A 19,191-nucleotide genomic window follows, 5' to 3' on the forward strand; every position below is an offset into this window, starting at 1 on the left:
AAGAGGAACAAATGTAATCTGAACAATAAAGATTTAACAAATAAATAAATAAATAAAGATAATTGTGGATAAAATCACAAAGCAATAATAGGTTCAGATTATTAATCCATTTCATTTGGCTTTTGTCCCAATTAGCTCCTTAAGGCAAGAGTTACATTAAAATCACAAAGCAATGATAGATTCAGATTATTAATCCATTTCATTTGACTTTTGTCCCAATTAGCTCCTTAAGGCAAGAGTTACATTCTTAATTATCTTTGCATCCCCAATGATAGTGGTAAGGAAGAAGGCACTCGTTTTTGAATTCAGGAGTTCTAATATGTAAATGTTCTTTATCCAAGTTATTTATGTCTAGCAAGGCATACATTATTTTAAGAAAGGAATTCTTTTCTCTTGCTGTAGGTGCACATTAAAGAGCCAACACCATGACTGACTCCAAGTACTTCACAACCAATAAAAAAGGTAAGTATGCGAACCTGATCAAAAAGCTTTGAGATCCTTCAAAAGTTATGGTGTAAGATTGTGGTGTTCCTGACCTCTTCAGACATGCATGTTATGGACAGTCTCATTGGAGATCTACTACTCCTACAGAAAAGTGTATTGAGGAAATTAAAGTATAGGTATTTATTTGTTTGTTTATTTATTTAAATCCTCACCGAGGAAGGGGGCAGGGAGAGAAAAACATCGATCTGAAAGAGAAATATTGATCAGTTGCCTTCCGTACCTGCCCCAACTGGGAATGGAACCAGCAATCCAGGTATGTTCCCTCACTGGGAATCGAAGCAGTAACCTTTCAGTGCACAGGACGACACTCAACCAACTGAACCACTCCAGCTAGCCTAAAGTATAGGGTTTTAATTTGATTTGAAGGTTTTGTCTTAGTAAAAGGAAGGGATCCAACATTTATCCATTGAAGATTGATAGATTCTGAGCATTTTTATTCTTTTTCAATTTTTTACTTGGAAATATACATTTTTATAATAAGGGATACTATTAAATATAGGTATATAAAAAGTAAAAATGAAAGTTCTCTCCCTCCTTATTCCTATTCTTGAGGGGAATTCGGTGTGTATTCTCAATCTTTTTCTATGCATATACATGCATATATTAATACATATGATTTTTAAAAATGTTTTTATTGACTTCAGAGTGGAAGGGAGAGGGAGAGGGAGAGAGAAACATCAATGATGAGAGAGAATCATTGATCAGCTGCCTCCTGCATGCCCCCTACTGGGGATTGAGCCCACAACCCGGGCATGTGCCCTTGACTAGAATTAAACCCGGATCCTTCAGTCTGCAGACCAATGCTCTATCCACTGAATGAAACTGGCTAGGGCTACATATGATTTTTTATAGTTTATCTTTGAAAAAAATGGAGTCATACAAAACAAAGCAAGAAACTTGGTATTTCACATCCCATATAGATCTACCTCATACTTTGTGGCTAGGCTTTGTCTAGATCAGTGATGGCGAACCTTTTGAGCTAGGCGTGTCAGCATTTTGAAAAACCCTAACTTAACTCTGGTGCCGTGTCACATATAGAAATTTTTTGATATTTGCAACCATAGTAAAACAAAGACTTATATTTTTGATATTTATTTTATATATTTAAATGCCATTTAACAAAGAAAAATCAACCAAAAAAAATGAGTTCGCGTGTCACCTCTGACACGCGTGTCACAGGTTCGCCATCACTGGCCTAAATAATGTTTGCAAGTGTACTTTTGCCATATGCGGAGAATTCCCTGAAGATTAATAATACACTTGTCCACCAGAGGGCCCCAAACACTAAAGAGTCTCTGTGTCTCTTAGAAAATTAGTTCTTGGGAACACTGTCATACACATAATGCTGTGTTTGGTTGGTTTAGTTTTAACCTACTCCTAATTAACACCTCAGCAGGCCCTCACTTAACAATTCTGTTCCCTTAAATTCAGCTCCACCTGCAGCCTGCCCCTCTTTGCATCCCTTGAATCACCAATGATAGAGGTAAGGAAGAAGGCACTTGTTTTTGAATACAGGAGTTCTAATATGTAAATGTTCTTTATCCAAGTTATTTATGTCTAGCAAGGCATACATTATTTTAAGAAAGGAATTCTTTTCTCTTGCCGTAGGTGCACATTAAAGAGCCAACACCATGACTGACTCCAAGTACTTCACAACCAATAAAAAAGGTAAGTATGCGAACCTGATCAAAAAGCTTTGAGATCCTTCAAAAGTTATGGTGTAAGATTGTGGTGTTCCTGACCTCTTCAGACATGCATGTTATGGACAGTCTCATTGGAGATCTACTACTCCTACAGAAAAGTGTATTGAGGAAATTAAAGTATAGGTATTTATTTGTTTATTTATTTAAATCCTCATCGAGGAAGGGGGCAGGGGGAGAAAAACATCGATCTGAAAGAGAAATATTGATCAGTTGCCTTCCGTACCTGCCCCAACTGGGAATGGAACCAGCAATCCAGGTATGTTCCCTCACTGGGAATCGAAGCAGTAACCTTTCAGTGCACAGGACGACACTCAACCAACTGAGCCACTCCAGCTAGGCTAAAGTATAGGGTTTTAATTTGATTTGAAGGTTTTGTCTTAGTAAAAGGAAGGGATCCAACATTTATCCATTGAAGATTGATAGATTCTGAGCATTTTTGTTCTTTTTCAATTTTTTACTTGGAAATATACATTTTTATAATAAGGAATACTATTAAATATAGGTATATAAAAAGTAAAAATGAAAGTTCTCTCCCTCCTTATTCCTGTTCTTGAGGGGAATTCGGTGTGTATTCTCAATCTTTTTCTATGCATATACATGCATATATTAATACATATGATTTTTAAAAATGTTTTTATTGACTTCAGAGTGGAAGGGAGAGGGAGAGGGAGAGAGAAACATCAATGATGAGAGAGAATCATTGATCAGCTGCCTCCTGCATGCCCCCTACTGGGGATTGAGCCCACAACCCGGCTTGTGCCCTTGACTAGAATTAATCCCGGACCCTTCAGTCTGCAGGCCAATGCTCTATCCACTGAATGAAACTGGCTAGGGCTACATATGATTTTTTATAGTTTATCTTTGAAAAAAATGGGGTCATACAAAACAAAGCAAGAAACTTGGTATTCCACATCCCATATAGATCTACCTCATACTTTGTGGCTAGGCTTTGCCTAGATCAGTGATGGTGAACCTTTTGAGCTCGGCATGTCAGCATTTTGAAAAACCCTAACTTAACTCTGGTGCCGTTTCACATATAGAAATTTTTTTTTTTAATATATTTTATTGATTTTTTGCAGAGAGGAAGGGAGAAGGATAGAGAGTTAGAAACATCGATGCTAGAGCCTGACTGTCTCTAGATTTAACTAAGTGGTCTTGAAAAACATGCTGCGGTGTCCCTCTACCTTGATTTATTCATTTTTATTTATTTATTTATTTTTCACAGTTTCTAAAGTTTATTATAGAATATAATCCATGGTTTTCTGATGAGTGTACATTGGATATTGAATGTTGGGAACGGGTAGGTCAGAACTTGAAAGAAGCTCAACAGCAGGGAAAAAATTTGCCTCCAAATTGTTTCTCCTTGTGGGAAATGGTATTGCATTTGCTAGAGCTTTTCAAAGAAGAAAGACCTCCTCCCCTTGCACCCTCCGCTCCTCAACATAATAAAAGCCATATATGACAAACCCACAGCTGCTGGGGTCCAACCCCAGCAGGTCCAGGGGTCCCCAAAGGTGTGGACGGAGTCGGCGAAGAAGGAAGGACTCAGAGGCAGCGTTCAGGTGATCATCATAGCCAGGTTCTCTAGCCAGGATCTCCAGCCAAGTTCTGGCTAGGATCTCCAGCGAAGTTCTGGTTAGGATCTCCGGCCAAGTTCTGGTCAGGATCTCCAGCGAAGTTCTGGTCAGGATCTCCAGCGAAGTTCTGGTCAGAATCTCCAGCGAAGTTCTGGCTAGGATCTCCAGCCAAGTTCTGTGTCCATGTTCTCTCGCTAGGTTCTGTCTCTAGGTTCTGTAGTCAGGTTCTGTTGCAAGGTTCTCTAGCCAAGTTCTGTTGTCAGGTTCTGTCCAGGATCTTTTGCCATGTTCTCTCTAGGTTCTCCAGCCAGGTTCTCCAGGTTCTCTAGCCAGGATCTTTTGTCATGTTTTCTCTAGGTTCTCCAGCCAAGTTCTGTAGCAAGGTTCTGTGTCTAGGTTCTGTCCCTAGGTTCTGTCTCTAGGTTCTTTCTCCTGTTGTCTTGTTACATCTGTATTTATACGTAGATGCAAAAGGACACTTAATATTCAGTTTCTAAATATTATTTCCCACTAAAAGGAATTAGGACTCCTTGGAGAAATGACTGATTCCAAGGCTGGGTCAAGGGAAAGTACAGGAACATGAACATCTTATGCCAGAAAGCAAAAGTAAGGGAGGACTCAAAAAATGATGGCGCATGTCAAGGAGCAGTATACTTTGAAGGGGCTTCCACTGGCTAACTTTGAGATAATTTGAGAATTTTAAAAAGTGATCAAAGAAGTGAATTGTAAACAATTGAGTATATATGTACACATAAATTGTAGTTGTAGTTGATTCAGGCAAGAGTCATCAGTGAATCCTAAAATAACTGGCAGGTGAAAGTTTGATGAGGAATAGGATATTTAAATAGTCTCCAAAGTATCTTCTTTAGTGTCAGGACCTGGCAGTTGCCACTTTAACCAAGTATTCGGTGTTAACATCACCAATAATGGAACAAATTAACATGATTTTCCTCTTGATGTGATGCACTGAGTAGAACATACCATCATTTATGAATTATGCCTGCCAAAATGCCTAACATCAGTGTAATCATGAAGGAACACCAATGAGAAACCCAAGCTGAGAACATGCTATAAAATAGCTGGCTTTAAAACAGAAGTCATTATCATGAAAGACAAAGGCTGAAGAACCGTTTCAGGTTAAAGGAGACTAAATAGACATGACAATAAATGTAAAGCATGATCCTGAATTGGATCTTGGCCTAAGGGGAATGGGTATAAAATTGCTATAAAGGACATTATCAAAATCTGTGAGTAAGGTCTGTATGATGATAATGTATCAGGGTTAAATTTCCTGATTCTGATCATTGTATTATGGTTATGTAAGATAACTCTTTGTTCTTAGAGATTATACACTGACATATTTAGAGCTAAAGAGATGTGATGTCTGCAGCTTCCTATTAAGACAATTCAGAAAAAAACTTGTAAATTTATAGAAAGCATGATAAAATAACTATGGAATAATGTTAACAATTGGGGAATCTTGTAATGTTAATATTATAATGATCCAGAAAAAAAAAAAAAAGTAGGAGGGCACATTATAGTGACCTATAGTGAGCAAGGAACACCAGGAGATTTTCTAGAAAGCACAAGCATATCTGTCCTGTTCTGTCATTTGGAGTTTACAGTAAACAAGCTCTTCTATCATAATACAGGAAGCTCTATAGTTAGTTGCCTAATTATATCAACTACCTACTAGTCAGTGGCTTTCAACCTTACCTACATGTTGGAGTTACCTTGTGAATTTAAAACAATACTGATGTACAGGTTTCATACCCAGATATCCTGATTTCATTGGTCTGGGATATGGCCGGGGGGAGGAGGGGATTTTAAAAATCTCCCCAGATTTTTCTAATGTGTAGTGTAGCCAAGATTGAGAACTATTGCTAGCTACTAGCAGTGCTTGGTAGATTTAAGGGGAGGAGAAGGGGAAAAAAGATAAGAATTTAATAAGGTTGTATGTATGAGATAACCTTGCTTCACTTAGAGCCCCTCCTTGGCTCTTCACAGCTTCTTCCTTTCTGTCTTTATTGCTTACACCTCACAAAAGCCTCTAGCCTCCTTGCCATTCATTTTTCAGCTTTTATCTGATTTTCTTATTCTGAAATGTATGTATTTCTTCTGTTAACATTTCATGGGTTTTGAGGACCAGTATATTGTCTTTAATAACATAAAAAATTATAATTTAAAAACTCACTTACCTTTTCAAACATTCTCTTGTAATCTGTCCTGGTAACTTTTTATTTAGGGACTTGTAAAACTTTGAGATTTATAGATGAATCATGGCTGGGTAAATACCATATTTTAAAAATGAATAGACTATGTTCCTTTTACTTCCTACAACACCCACCAGAATTGCCACTGGAACATATTCTTTAAGTATATGACTATTGGAGTTGGAGTAATTTCAGTTACATCCTGTTTTGATTCTTCAACTCCTACAGCTATTCACAATTCAGACTTTCTGAAGTCCTGCTGCTTGTCTTTTATTGTCCCCAGAAGTAAATGATGGGAAGGACCCCTAAGAGCTGGATTTGGCAGCAGAGGGCTTGATGAAGAGAAGAATGACTCTTTGAAGATCCAGCTTTTCTGGCTGTACTATTTTTGCGGCTGTTGATCAAATCAAACCGCAGTTTTTGTAACATGAATTTGTTTGCCTTGTTGGCAATGGATATTGATGTAACACACTTTTTTTTATTGTTCAATGGCTGTGTTTCTTTGTTTCATCCATCACATTTAGAGGCTTCAGCAGATCATAGTTGCTGTCCCCACTATTTCTGTACTGACCAGTGCAGTCTGGTTAAATGAACATCAAGAACCAACATAAAGGTGGAAAAAAAGTGAGGCAATATTTTAGAAGGGTTTAAGAGTATAGATGGAAGTTTGAATTGGTGGTATATTTTCTTTTAAAACCAGTTGAGGGTTGTTACCTTTGCTTATTTCAGCTCTAGCTTTCTGAAGATAGGTGAGCCTGGCCTTACAGTAGTGGTGACAGCCCTGCCACTTCACAGAGCAGTCAATTAATCGAGATTGTTCCTTTAGAAATGGCTCTGGTTTGTACCATTCTTGAAGTTTCAAGATTATTATTTCTGTTTTAGAGTGAATAAAAGACCATTAACTTTTTTTATTCCCCCATTTGCTTCTCTTATTTTACTTTTCCATCACCATTTATCCCACCTTTACCCTCTTCCACCTCCACCCCCCTCCCACCTACAATCACCACAGTTGTCTGTGTTCATGAGCTCTTTCTCTTTTTTGCTCAATCCTCCTCCCCTCCCATTAACTTCTTTTTTTAATATATTTTTATTGCTTTCAGAGAGGGAGAGAGAGATAGAAATGTCAATGATGAGAGAGAATCATTGCTTGGCTGACTTCTGCATGCCCCCCCACTGGGGATCTTGCCTGCAACCTGGGCATGTGTACTTGACTGGAATCGAACCTGGGACCCTTCAGTCCGCAGCCGACGCTCTATCCACAGAGCCAAACCAGCCAGGGCTCCCATTACTTCTTAAAGTACTAATTAGAGGAGAGCAGTGCTTTTCAACTGTGTTTGTGCATTAGAATAACTTAGGGGAACTTTGAAAATATGAACGTAAGAATTCTCCTTGACATTCTGATTTATTTGGTCCAAAGTAGAGCCTGAGCATTATTATTTTTAAATAGTTCCCAGATAATAGTGTGTGGCCAATGTTGAGAACCTCTGGATTCAGGAGACACTCTGTCACTCACTCAGATCTTTGAGCCTCAGTTCTTTATCTGTGAAGCTAAGAATAGGTGAATGAGATGATATCTGGAGTCTTTTGGGTTTGAAAACACTGATTTGTGAAGCTTTTTCCTGCCTACATTTATTTTTCCTCCAGAACGTTGAAATTCTGATGGAAGAACATTCCTCAGATTCCATTTTCACCCCATTGTAGTAAGATAGCGTGAGATTTACTTTATCCCACTCCTATGCCTCCTAAGATCTGGATTGCATCTTCCTTTCTGGCCATAACCTGAAAGATGGTGTCCTTATGAATAGGTTAGTTAATATTCTAAGGATTTGAATTGTACCTGTCCTATAATTTTTAAACCTCTGGGCAACTTTCATGGTGTTACTTAATTACATAACACAGTATTCTGCTTTAGATCTCTGGTCCTGGGAATTCATCCATTTTGCTCTCTTCTTTTCTAGGAGAAATCTTTGAATTAAAGGCTGAACTCAACAATGAAAAGAAAGAAAAGTGGAAGGAGGCTGTGAAGAAAGTGATTGCTGCTATGACTGTGGGGAAGGATGTTAGGTAAGGGTAGGCACTCCTACCATTGACCTACTTTAGACCCAGACCCTATTTTATGGCTTTCACTGCTTTTCATTTAAAATTACTATAATCATAGACCCCATAAGAATGGGTTTGTCCCTGAAAACATCATCAGAAAATATAGTTGCTCTTATATTAATTCTGTGACTTAAGTTGGTTTGTTTTATTTTGTTTTGTGTTTTTGGAAGAGGGAAATCAGTTTGATTTTTGTTGCATGCAGATCTAGCATAGACCCTCCTGAGAGCTGGCACAGTTACAAATCTGTTGCTGAGGTAGCTTGAGAAGTTGATAAAAATATACTGAGAAGCAGAAGCACATATGCTCTTTAACTGGCTCAAGCCAGTGCCCTCAACTTTACAACTTTACATTCAGTTCCTGAATTCAAGATAAAAATCAGTGTTAACAAAATCAGTTTTAAAAATTATTTTGTTTTACTTCCTGTAATTTAACAATACCATTCGGAGATAAGTAAGGATGGTCTGCAGGCTCCTGAGGATTCCCAAGAGCCTATCAGGGGGTCCATGAGGTCAAAGCTATTCTTACAATAATACTTAGGTGTTATTAGTCTTTTTCATTGTGTTAATATTTGCACTGCTGGTGTGGTAGCATGAGTCAAGGCAGTGGTGCCAAACTGTAACAGTAGTCATTGTATTCTTCACCACCATGTACTTGCAGGGAATAAATGCAGTTTTACTTAGGATTTTTTGTGAAGCATTCAAATTTTATTAAACCTTTAAATCTTTTTAATATTCTGTATGATGAAATAGGAATTATGCATAAAGCACTTCTGTATAGCAGAGTGATAGTTGAATTGACCAATACTATAATTTGTTTAATAATTCATTTCTGTAATAATAATTATCACTGTGGGAACATTTGTCCTTACATCAAATTACTTGTAAAATGAGGCTAATTTTTTTCATGTTTTATTTAACAGATTGGCTCCGTCTGTTCACCTTTCCTTTCTCTATTCTACTCTCTTTTCAGCTCTCTCTTTCCAGATGTAGTGAACTGTATGCAGACTGACAACCTGGAACTAAAGAAGCTGGTGTATCTCTACTTGATGAACTATGCCAAGAGTCAGCCAGACATGGCCATTATGGCTGTCAACAGCTTTGTGAAGGTAACTTAAAGGACTCAAGAGCAGTCTCTTCTACGTTAAGTAACCTCTTCAGAAGTATCTCTTGATATTTAGTGTCTGCAGATAGATAGTGTCTGCATTGCAAATAAACAACTTCTGTTCCAGAAGAGAGCCTCTAGAGAAGTACTGGCAGTGACTAGGAATGTTCATGTTTTAGGCATTCTGTATGCCAACGTTTGTCATCCAATTCAGACCATATGGTGAGCCTTCTGTTAGCTGGGCTTGGTACATCCTTGTAGATGGGAGAAGAAAACCAGGTGGAACCTCAGTGTTTTGTGAACTGACAAAGGCTTTCAGGGCTGACATAGGGTGGGCATATTATTGTAGTACAGGGGTGGGCAAACTTTTTGACTCGAGGGCCACAATGGGTTCTTAAACTGGACCGGAGGGCCGGAACAAAAGCATGGATGGAGTGTTTGTGTGAACTAATATAAATTCAAAGTAAACATCATTACATAAAAGGGTACGGTCTTTTTTTTTTTTAGTTTTATTCATTTCAAACGGGCGGGATCCGGCCCGCGGGCCATAGTTTGCCCACGGCTGTTGTAGTATCAGTAACCTGTTTTATCTTTGTAGAAATTACGCTTACAGGTCATAAGTAGTGGAAACCACAGGAGGTACTACTACTATTTTGTTTATTTATTTTATTTTTCTAAAATATATTTTTTATTGATTTCAGAGAGGAAGGGAGAGAGGGGTGGGAGAGAGAAAGAAACATCAGTGATGAGAGAGAATCATTGATCAGCTGCCTCCTGCACACCCCCTACTGGGGATCAAGCCTGCAACCTGAGCATGTGCCCTTGACCGAAATCGAACCTGGGACCTTTCAGTCTGCAGGCCAATGCTCTATCCACTGAGCCAAACCAGCTAGGGCTAGTTTACATTTTTGAAATTAGCACACATATAGGTTTATAATGTTTAAAAAAATTTTTTAAAGTAGGGCAATTTAAGGAATGTTCCTTACTGAGTGTTTTATTTGTACTGTATTTGGAAGAGCACTTGCTAATAAAGAAGAATGTATGTTAATTATGTCAGAGGGCCTTCTGCAGCTTAACCCAGGAACTTACTTTAGCATGGCCCACGCCAGCTTCTGTACTCTGCTTTCTTGGTGGTAGGCCAAGCTCCTTTTTCTCCCTACTTGCTATTTGCAAACTGACTGTGGAATGGGACTCATCTTTCCAATTCCTCATTTTCTCCTCCCTCCCCCCACCAGAATACAAGCCAAAAGGCCTCTTATTTTTAGGGCTGGTTCACAAATAACTCCAGCTCACTAGGCTTTTGCTTAGCCCTCAACTACTCCTGGGCATTTCTTCATTGTGTATATAAAACAGTTAAATGAATTGCTGGCCTACATTCTTATAGGCAACTAAGATTTGTACTTAGGAAAGGAAAGGAATAGCATGGGAGATTTGGATTCTGATGTAGAGTAACTGGAAGCTTGCATTAATGAATATTCTTTTATGGCTTATACAAACTAGACTGTTTACTTTCAGTGACCATGTATACCTATAGTTGTTAAGGATTGTCTGTTATAGGACTGTGAAGATCCCAATCCTCTGATTCGGGCCTTGGCAGTTAGAACCATGGGATGCATCCGAGTGGACAAGATCACAGAATATCTCTGTGAACCCCTCCGAAAGTGCTTGAAGGATGAAGATCCCTATGTTCGGAAAACAGCAGCAGTCTGCGTGGCAAAACTCCATGATATCAATGCCCAAATGGTGGAAGATCAGGGATTTCTGGATTCTCTGCGGGATCTCATAGCAGATTCAAATCCAATGGTAATAGACTTCTGCTTTTATAAAAGAGCAGTATTTAAAATGAGTTACTTTAAAAAGTATCTTTAAAACAAATCTTACCTTTGGGACATTGAACCATAGGTTAGCTGTGGGGAGCATAACTTCTGTGTGTCCCACAGATTTGTCTATCTCACAACCTTGGTGTTTCTGAGGTGAAAACCAAGTACTTAAAATACAAGGGTCTTAAACCAAACCTTTGTATCATACTTACCCCTGTATATGTTTAGAACAGTGATTTTCAACTGGTATGCTACAAGAATTTTTACAACATACAGTATCTGACTATTTTGTCAGAGCACTGACCTCTTTTCCTTTAGATTGTCAAATAAAAATAAATGATAATAGCTAACACAACAGTAGCTGTCCATTGTGAATGAATCCACAATTATACCTTTATTTTTTTTATCAGATTGGCAAAAAATATATTTTTTGGTGTGCCACAGAATTTAGGTGATTAGTTTATGTATGTCATGATATGAAAAGGGTTGAAAATTGCTGACCTAGAAACAAACCAGTCCTTTCATCATTTTCTTGAGGTTTTACATTAAATTTATATCAAATATTTAAAGATTATTTCTTCAGATAGATGTTTGTGGTATTTTGTGGTGGTGTGGGAATAGAAACAATCAAAGTTATCTTTATTGCCTAATTATTATAATGCATTCTTCTATAGGAGAAATCCAGGACAAGATTCTTTAAAATATGTTTTGTTTTTGTTTTTTTTAATTGAACTGAGGAAGGGAGAGGGAGAGATAGGAACATCAATGATGAGAGAGAATCATTGATCGGCTGCCTCCTGCATGCCACACTGGGGATCAAGCCTGCAACCCAGGCATGTGTCCTGACCAAGAATCGAACCGTGACCTCTTGGTTTATAGGTTGGCACTGAACCACTGAGCCACACTGGCTGGGCGACAAGATTCTTTTTAGCCAACTTGATTATGTTCTTTTTTTTTTTTTTTTTTAATCTTTATTGTTGAAAGTATTACATATGTCCTCCTTCCGTCCCCCCCTCCCTTCCCCATCGAGTCCTTCCAGTCCGCCCCCTGCCCCAGGCCTTCACCACCCTATTATCTGTGCATATATAATCCATTATTATGTTTTAAATGTTTGGCAGCCAGAATGTAACTTAACACCTTAAAAGTTTGTGGACCTTTTATTTTTCTTATTGACGTTTTCAACTTTGCCTATATAATGGGGAGCCAAGTCTCAAGTAGTACGTTGACTCTGCTAGTGACTGAAGCTCATTTGTATTATTTCTAAATATCAGTACAAGATGATGAAGGAATATAGCCATTTTCTCTTCCCTTTTTGCCTAATGCAGTATTTACTAGGAGGTGAGTAACATTATGAGTTAATCAATAGATAACCTCCGAATATATTTTTTTAACTTTTTGAAATAGAGAGTTGGAATTTGCCTTGAAATAGACATTGTCTCTCATTTGCAAATTACCTGCTCAGATTTTTGTTTTGACATTTCATATGACTTATCTTATTCTTTGAGTAGCCTTGGCTTCTGCTCATTATCCATTAAATTTAGTATCAAAGTCAAAGGGTGAAGCAATCACATTTTTTAAAAGTACTGTGGTACTGCGATCAGGAATCTTTCAACTACCGCCTAGGCATGGAAGTGGGTGTGGGTGTGTATGTGCTTAAATTATGACTTCTGCTAGGGTATCACCACCAGTATTAGAATTCTGATTCAACCCTGCCTTTTTTCCCCTCAAGCAATACCATGTGTTACTTTTTTAAAAATTCCACAAAGAAATAAATTTATAAGGCAATAGTATCTGTTTTATAAAATGTTTAGCTGGTACCAAGTTGTGGTTTTGACACTGCTTTTGATTCACCCTGAGCAACCATTTTTGAAATTTTCTACCTGAGGACAAATGAGAAGATTTGGGCATCTAGATGAGCATGATATCATGTACCCTGTGGAAAGTTGTTAAATATCCAATGGGGCTAAGAATGTGGAGCAGGCCCTGGCTGGTGTTTCTCATTGGTTAGAGCACTGGCCTGTGCACCAAAAGGTCTTGGGTCAATTCCTGGTCAAGGGCACGTTCCTGGGTTTCAGGTCCTGGTGGGTTGGGGTGCTTGAAAGAGGCAACCAGTTGACGTGACTCTCACATTGATGTTTCTGTCTCTCTTCCCCTACCTACCTTCCACTGTCCCTAAAAATCAATGGAAAAATATCCTTAGGTGAGGATTAATTTTTTAAAAAGGTAGTTTTGTTCCACTTTTTTTTCAGAAGTTGCTCCACATGGGGGCAGCACTGTACCAGCAAATATTAGAATCTTCTACAAAAGAAATGAATGCTTCTAGGGCAGTGGTTCTCAACCTTCCTAATGCCGCGACCCTTTAATACAGTTCCTCATGTTGTGGTGACCCCCAACCATAAAATTATTTTCGTTGCTACTTCATAACTGTAATTTTGCTACTGTTATGAATCGTAATGTAAATATCTGATATGCAGGATGTATTTTCATTGTTACAAATTGAACATAATTAAAGCATAGTGATTAATCACAAAAACAACATGTAATTATATATGTGTTTTCCGATGGTTTTAGGCGACCCCTGTGAAAGGGTCATTCGACCCCCAAAGGGGTCGCGACCCACAGGTTGAGAACCACTGTTCTAGGGGGTTCTGCCTTGGTAGTTTTCTTGTAGCTCACTTCAGAAGGGCATTCTAGATGCCATAGCATTAGAACATCTGCAGAAATGACTTTGAAATCTTAAGAGTAAAATGTTAATCAAGATGTGACTACTCTTGGGGTTATGTCGATCGCCAGGCTGATTCCTAAGGGTGTAGTGTACCTTGTTACAGGTAATAGAATTTTATTATTTTTTCATTTGCTTTTGGGTGATCACACATATCTTATTTTCCTGCAGCTGTTTTATCATTTATACTTTAAAGCTGATTTTTAGTGAGATGCAATTTGAAAGAAAAAAGACAGACTTTGAAGTAAAAATTTTCACTCTGTTAAGTCCTGGCTTAACTTCCTTAAGCCTCATTTTCTTTCTGTACAGTTGAGGGCAACCATCTTAGATAGTTTTGGGACGTATTAATTGAGCTGTTGCATAAAAAGTGCCTACTAAAGGACCTGGCTTATGGGAGCACATGAGAGGAGCACTGCTGCTACTGTTACCTAATGGCAAAGGTTAAAATTATTGCTACAGTATTAATTTAAAAGGTTCTGATTCCTTTGATATTTGTATACATTCACATAGTAAAATCTTTTCTGGGGAAATTAGACCTAAACTATTTGGAGTCCTGGTTGGGTGGCTCAGTTCGTTGAAAGGTTGTCCAGAACACCAAAAGATTGTGGGTTTGAGTTTTGATTAGGGCACATACCTAGGTTACAGGTTCAGTCCCTGGTCGGAGTGCATACAGGAGACAACTGATTGAAGTTTCTCTTTCACATCGATGTTTTTCTCTTTCTCCCTTCCTCTCTTTCTCACATCAGTAAAAACATATACTTGGGTGAGGATTAAAAAAAACACAAACTATTTTCAGGTGCAGATTTTATTAGTTCGATATTTTGAAAGTAAACCCAGAATGAAGAAACACTTTGTAGCTGCAGGAAGATAATTCACATGATGTCAGAATTTAAAATATTTTCTCTCACTAAGTTTATATTTGCAAGAAAAATGTACTCTGGAGTGATGGTGATATTTCTCTAGTTGTTTGCCCATACATTAGGGTTTTCTTTCTTTACTATGGTTCCTCATTTCTCTCGGAGAGGCATTTTTGAAGTATTCCAACTTAACGTATTTATGCTAGACTCTGCCAGTCCAGAGGCTTGACAGCTCCACCACAGGTGCTTTGCTTTTTGTTTGTGAGTTCAGTTCTCCTGAGTCCCTATGGCTTCGGGACTTCTCCCCTTTTGTCTTCTGAACCTTCTCAGTTCTGCTTCCATCACTCTGAGAGCTGCCCACAAACTGAATTAGTAAAAAAATACATATTTTCACTTGTTGAACAAGTAACATCTCGCTCTGTTCTTTAACATGTCACTTGAGACAATTCCCTAAAGGAGAAAGTGAGGTTCCAAACTGTTGCTGATTTTTAGGAGGATAAAAATATGTAAACCATAGGATGAAACTGTATATTCATTCTAATAGTTTTGGTCAATTCTTCTGCTTTCATTATATTCAGGTCTTCAGGGACACCAGCCAAAAGGATTATACATTGAACGGGAAAACTGAAGCATTAATCTGTTCAGAGTGTGTACACTTGAATGTCACTGCCAGAAATGAAAATTCTCTTAGAGTCTAAGTAGTAATTTAGTTAATAGGAGGAAGTCACTGTACTGGAAGGTGATGTCTTTCCTGGGTTCTGGGACTATGAAAAGAGTGAAACTAGAATGCAGGATGAAAATCAGAGACAAGGGAATGTGAGAGATTTCTCATAAAGGAGCTTCTATCTGTGATACTCCACTCCTAGTGTGTATGTCTAGATTTCCTCTAGAGTTCTTTTATACAGGATCATTTTTATTCTAACCACATCTACCACTTCAGCTTGCTCCTTTATGAAAATATGAGGCCAAATTTATGTCCTCAGAATTTCTGCATTAAGATAGAGATAGCTTATAAATAAGATTTTATAGCTAGACTAGGGGCCTAGTGTATGAATTCGTGCACCTTGAAAGGAACTGTGGGCCATGAGGCTGAGGTGGGCACAGGGGCGGGTCTTGGCCCCTCCTCCATGCCCCACTCAGCCCCTCCCACCACGGCCCCTGGTCCCCTGTCTGTCATCAGCCCCACTCCTACCACTGCCACTCCCATTCCCTAATGGCATCAGCCCCCTTGCACCCACTGATGGTGGACGCGAGCGGGGCCATCGCTGGCAGCGGGAGTGAGAGGTGGCTGCTGGCCCCCATGGCCTCTCAGGAGCATGGAGAGGTGGAGAAGCCCTGAGGAGTGCGATCATGGCCGGCAACTGGCACCAGGCACCAGCAGAGGGTGCGAGTGGGGGCTCCAGCGCTGGTAGTGGGTGAGAGAGGGGCCGGCACCGGCAGCAGGTGCAAGCGCCGGGCAGGACTGCAGGTCGCGGGAGCAAGGAATTTTCAGTAACCACCAGAGGCTTGTCCCAGTGATAGCGACTGGCGCCCCGCCTTGGTCTGGCGCCCTGCTCACCTGCTCCACTATCTCGCTGCAGCTGACGCCCGCCATGTTCCACGCATGCCCCCTGGTGGTCAGTGCACATGATACAGACTGGCTGGTTGTTCCACTGTTCGGTCTGTTTGCATATTAGGGTTTTATATAGAGAGATAGTAAATCTTGCTTCTGAGTGCTATCAGGATTTGATTATTTCTGAAATACATGAAGTAGAAGAATAAATTTTCCTGCTTGTATAAATCTGTATGTTGCCTTTGCCTGGAAATAATGTGATTATAGGGTCCTCTCCCAACTCTGATTTTTCTTTCCTTTCCCTCAGTTTAAGTGCACAGCTCTCAGAACTTCTTAAATGCTGAATGCGGAATGATTAGTACTCAGACACTGGAATCAGATACAGAACTTGAGTTCATATTCAAGCACTATCCTTTTCTGGCCGTGTTGACTAAGCAAATCACTGAATTTTTCTAATCCTATACTTATAAATTCATTTTAAAAGCCTGTTTTCTTATCTGTAATAGGTGGATTTTGATAGCAACTACCTCAGAGTTGCTGTGAGGATTAATGGGACATAGTAAGTGTTCAATACATTTTGCCTATTATTATATTTTATCACTTTGTTTAACTCTAGTAAGTATAGTATCGAGTAAGTAAAAACACAAATTGCTTACCTTAAAAAAATCAGATTCCAAGGGTCTATAAGGAACTAACAAATTGAATGGAATTGTCAAATTCTCTTAGTTAAGGCAGGGAAAGACATGTTTTTAACATCTGAATCTATAAAGTAGACATATTATAGTAGGTCTAGGTGGAGTGGGATATAATGGGGAGGAGGAATGTTTAGTTGCAGTCCCCCAAAGAACAGAACTTACCATAATTGACAAGTTAGATGAATTTTAAAAATACATATTTTTGACCCTATGGATGTGTTCTTTTGTAGCCTAAATGTCAACTTTTTTTTTTCTTGATTGCAGAGAGGAAGGGACAGGGAGAGAGATAGAAACATCAATGATGAGAATCATTGATCAGCTGCCTCCTGCACACCCCCTACTGGGGGTCGAGCCTGCAACCCAGGCATGTGCCCTCGACCGGAATCAAACCCGGGACCCTCCAGTCTGCAGGCCAACGCTCCATCCACTAAGCCAAACCAGCTAAAGCTAGATGTCAACTTTTTATAAAGCAGCTAACGTATTGATAAAACTCAAGAAACCTTATAAATTCATTTTTTAATACAAAACTTTATTTAGAAACCCTTTCTTTCTTGGGAACTCTAATTTTTATGAGTTTATAGTTAAAAGGCCATTGTTCTCTTCATGGTAGTGTTTTTAAAAAAATACCAAGTTTCTAGAGTGAAAAATGTTACATGTGTTAGTTCAAATTCATGAAAAATGTAATATGTGATGGTTCAAGTGAGAGAGATATAACCTCCTTTTAAATTTATTTTATTTTAAATTGATTTCAGAGAGGAAGGGAGAAGGAGAGAGAGTTAGAAACATCAATGATGAGAGAGAATACAGGCTGCCTCCTGTATGCCCCACACCAGGGATCAAGCCTGCAACCCGGGCATGTGCCCTGACGGGGCTCCGTGATCAAACGCCACTCAGAGGATGGCCTGGGCCTCCCTCTCTGGGGTGATCACGTAGGCCCCCGACCAATCGTATCATACCTGCCTTGGCTGGCCTGGCGCCAGTGCATGTCATAGCATGGTCGACTGGATGGTCGTTCTGCTGTTCAGTTGTTTGGTTGATTTGCATATTATGCTTTTATTATTATAGATAATCTGATCTTGCTGGATCTTTTAATTAGAGTGACTTTTTCCTATTTCCTTCTTTTGTTTTAATGTGATAATAAGTGAAAATTGCCTATTTAACCACCAGAATATATACTTCATTAGCTGCAGTGTACACTTGGTTTAATTTATAATAATAGCCTGTGACAGTAACAAAGGAATTCTAATTGTTCATTCTGTTCAGCATCCTTCTGTTCTCTTTCCTCTCCAATGTTGTTGTTTTTTTTAAGTTTGTGTGTGTTTGAGATAGAGTGTGTGTGTGTTTTTGAGAGAAAGAGAGAGAGAGAGAGGAAAAAGAACATCGAAACATCGATTGTTGCCTTCCACATGTGCCTCATCCCGGGGTTGAACCTGCAACCCAGCCATATGCCCTGTTGGGAAATCAAACCTGCTGTCTTTTGGTGTACAGGACAACGTTCCAGCCAGCTGAGCCACACAGCCAGGGCTCTCCCCAATGTTGTTTTTTTTTTCTTCTTTTTTTCTTTTTTTGGTGGCCCGTACGTTTTTTTCTTCTTTTTTTTCTTTTTTCTTTTTTTTTTTTTTGGTCTCCCCAATGTTTTTAATTCCCCCAATTCTCACCCTTTCCTCTACATTTCCTATTAACAGACCTCATATTTAACTTTTTTGTTTTTAACATTAGAAAGATTTGACTAGCAGAAATTGTAAGTTGTAGTAGGATGTTTATTTTGGACAACTGGAAACTAAGGCTAGACATTTGTTGGCAGCAGTAGACAAAAACAGGCATTTGGTCTTCCGGTGATATTTTTTTTATATATTTTATTGATTTTTTACAGAGAGGAAGGGAGAGGGATAGAGAGCCAGAAACATCGATGAGAGAGAAACATCGATCAGCTGCACACCCCCAACCGGGGATTGCCCGCAACCAAGGCACATGCCCCCGACCGGAATTGAACCTGGGACCCCTCAGTCCGCAGGCCGACGCTCTATCCGCTGAGCCAAACCAGCCAGGGCTTCCGGTGTATTTTGATCCTTTTAACTATAATCAGGCCTATCAAGTGTATTTTCACTAAATCCCCTGTTTGATGGTGGAGGTAGCAAACAAAAATTAAGTCAGAAAAGAGTACATGGGAAATAAAATATCTTTTCCCTGTATGTAAAGCACTGAGATGATGGAGGGGATTATTATTTCACTCTTTATGCCTTTTATTTTTCACTAAATCCCCTGTTTAATGGTGGAGGTAGCAAACAAAAATTAAGTCAGAAAAGAGCCTTATACATGCCACCATGCAGCAGTAGGTGGACTAGAT

General features: G+C 39.0%; 1 protein-coding gene across 1 annotated transcript in view; it reads left to right on the forward strand.

The window, feature by feature from the left end:
- The first annotated feature begins 2,112 nt into the window (after window positions 1-2,112).
- AP2B1 (adaptor-related protein complex 2, beta 1 subunit) overlaps window positions 2,113-19,191 on the forward strand; it is an 89,687-nt gene continuing 72,608 nt past the window's right edge. Inside the window, exons 1-4 of the mRNA XM_014534765.1 lie at window positions 2,113-2,172; window positions 7,956-8,061; window positions 9,067-9,202; window positions 10,756-11,001. Of these exons, the coding sequence (XP_014390251.1) occupies window positions 2,136-2,172; window positions 7,956-8,061; window positions 9,067-9,202; window positions 10,756-11,001 (525 nt within the window). The 5' untranslated portion in view covers window positions 2,113-2,135. The remainder of the gene's footprint in view (window positions 2,173-7,955; window positions 8,062-9,066; window positions 9,203-10,755; window positions 11,002-19,191) is intronic.

Source organism: Myotis brandtii, unplaced genomic scaffold (assembly GCF_000412655.1).
Source record: "Myotis brandtii unplaced genomic scaffold, ASM41265v1 scaffold1327, whole genome shotgun sequence".
Taxonomy (NCBI): domain Eukaryota; kingdom Metazoa; phylum Chordata; class Mammalia; order Chiroptera; family Vespertilionidae; genus Myotis; species Myotis brandtii.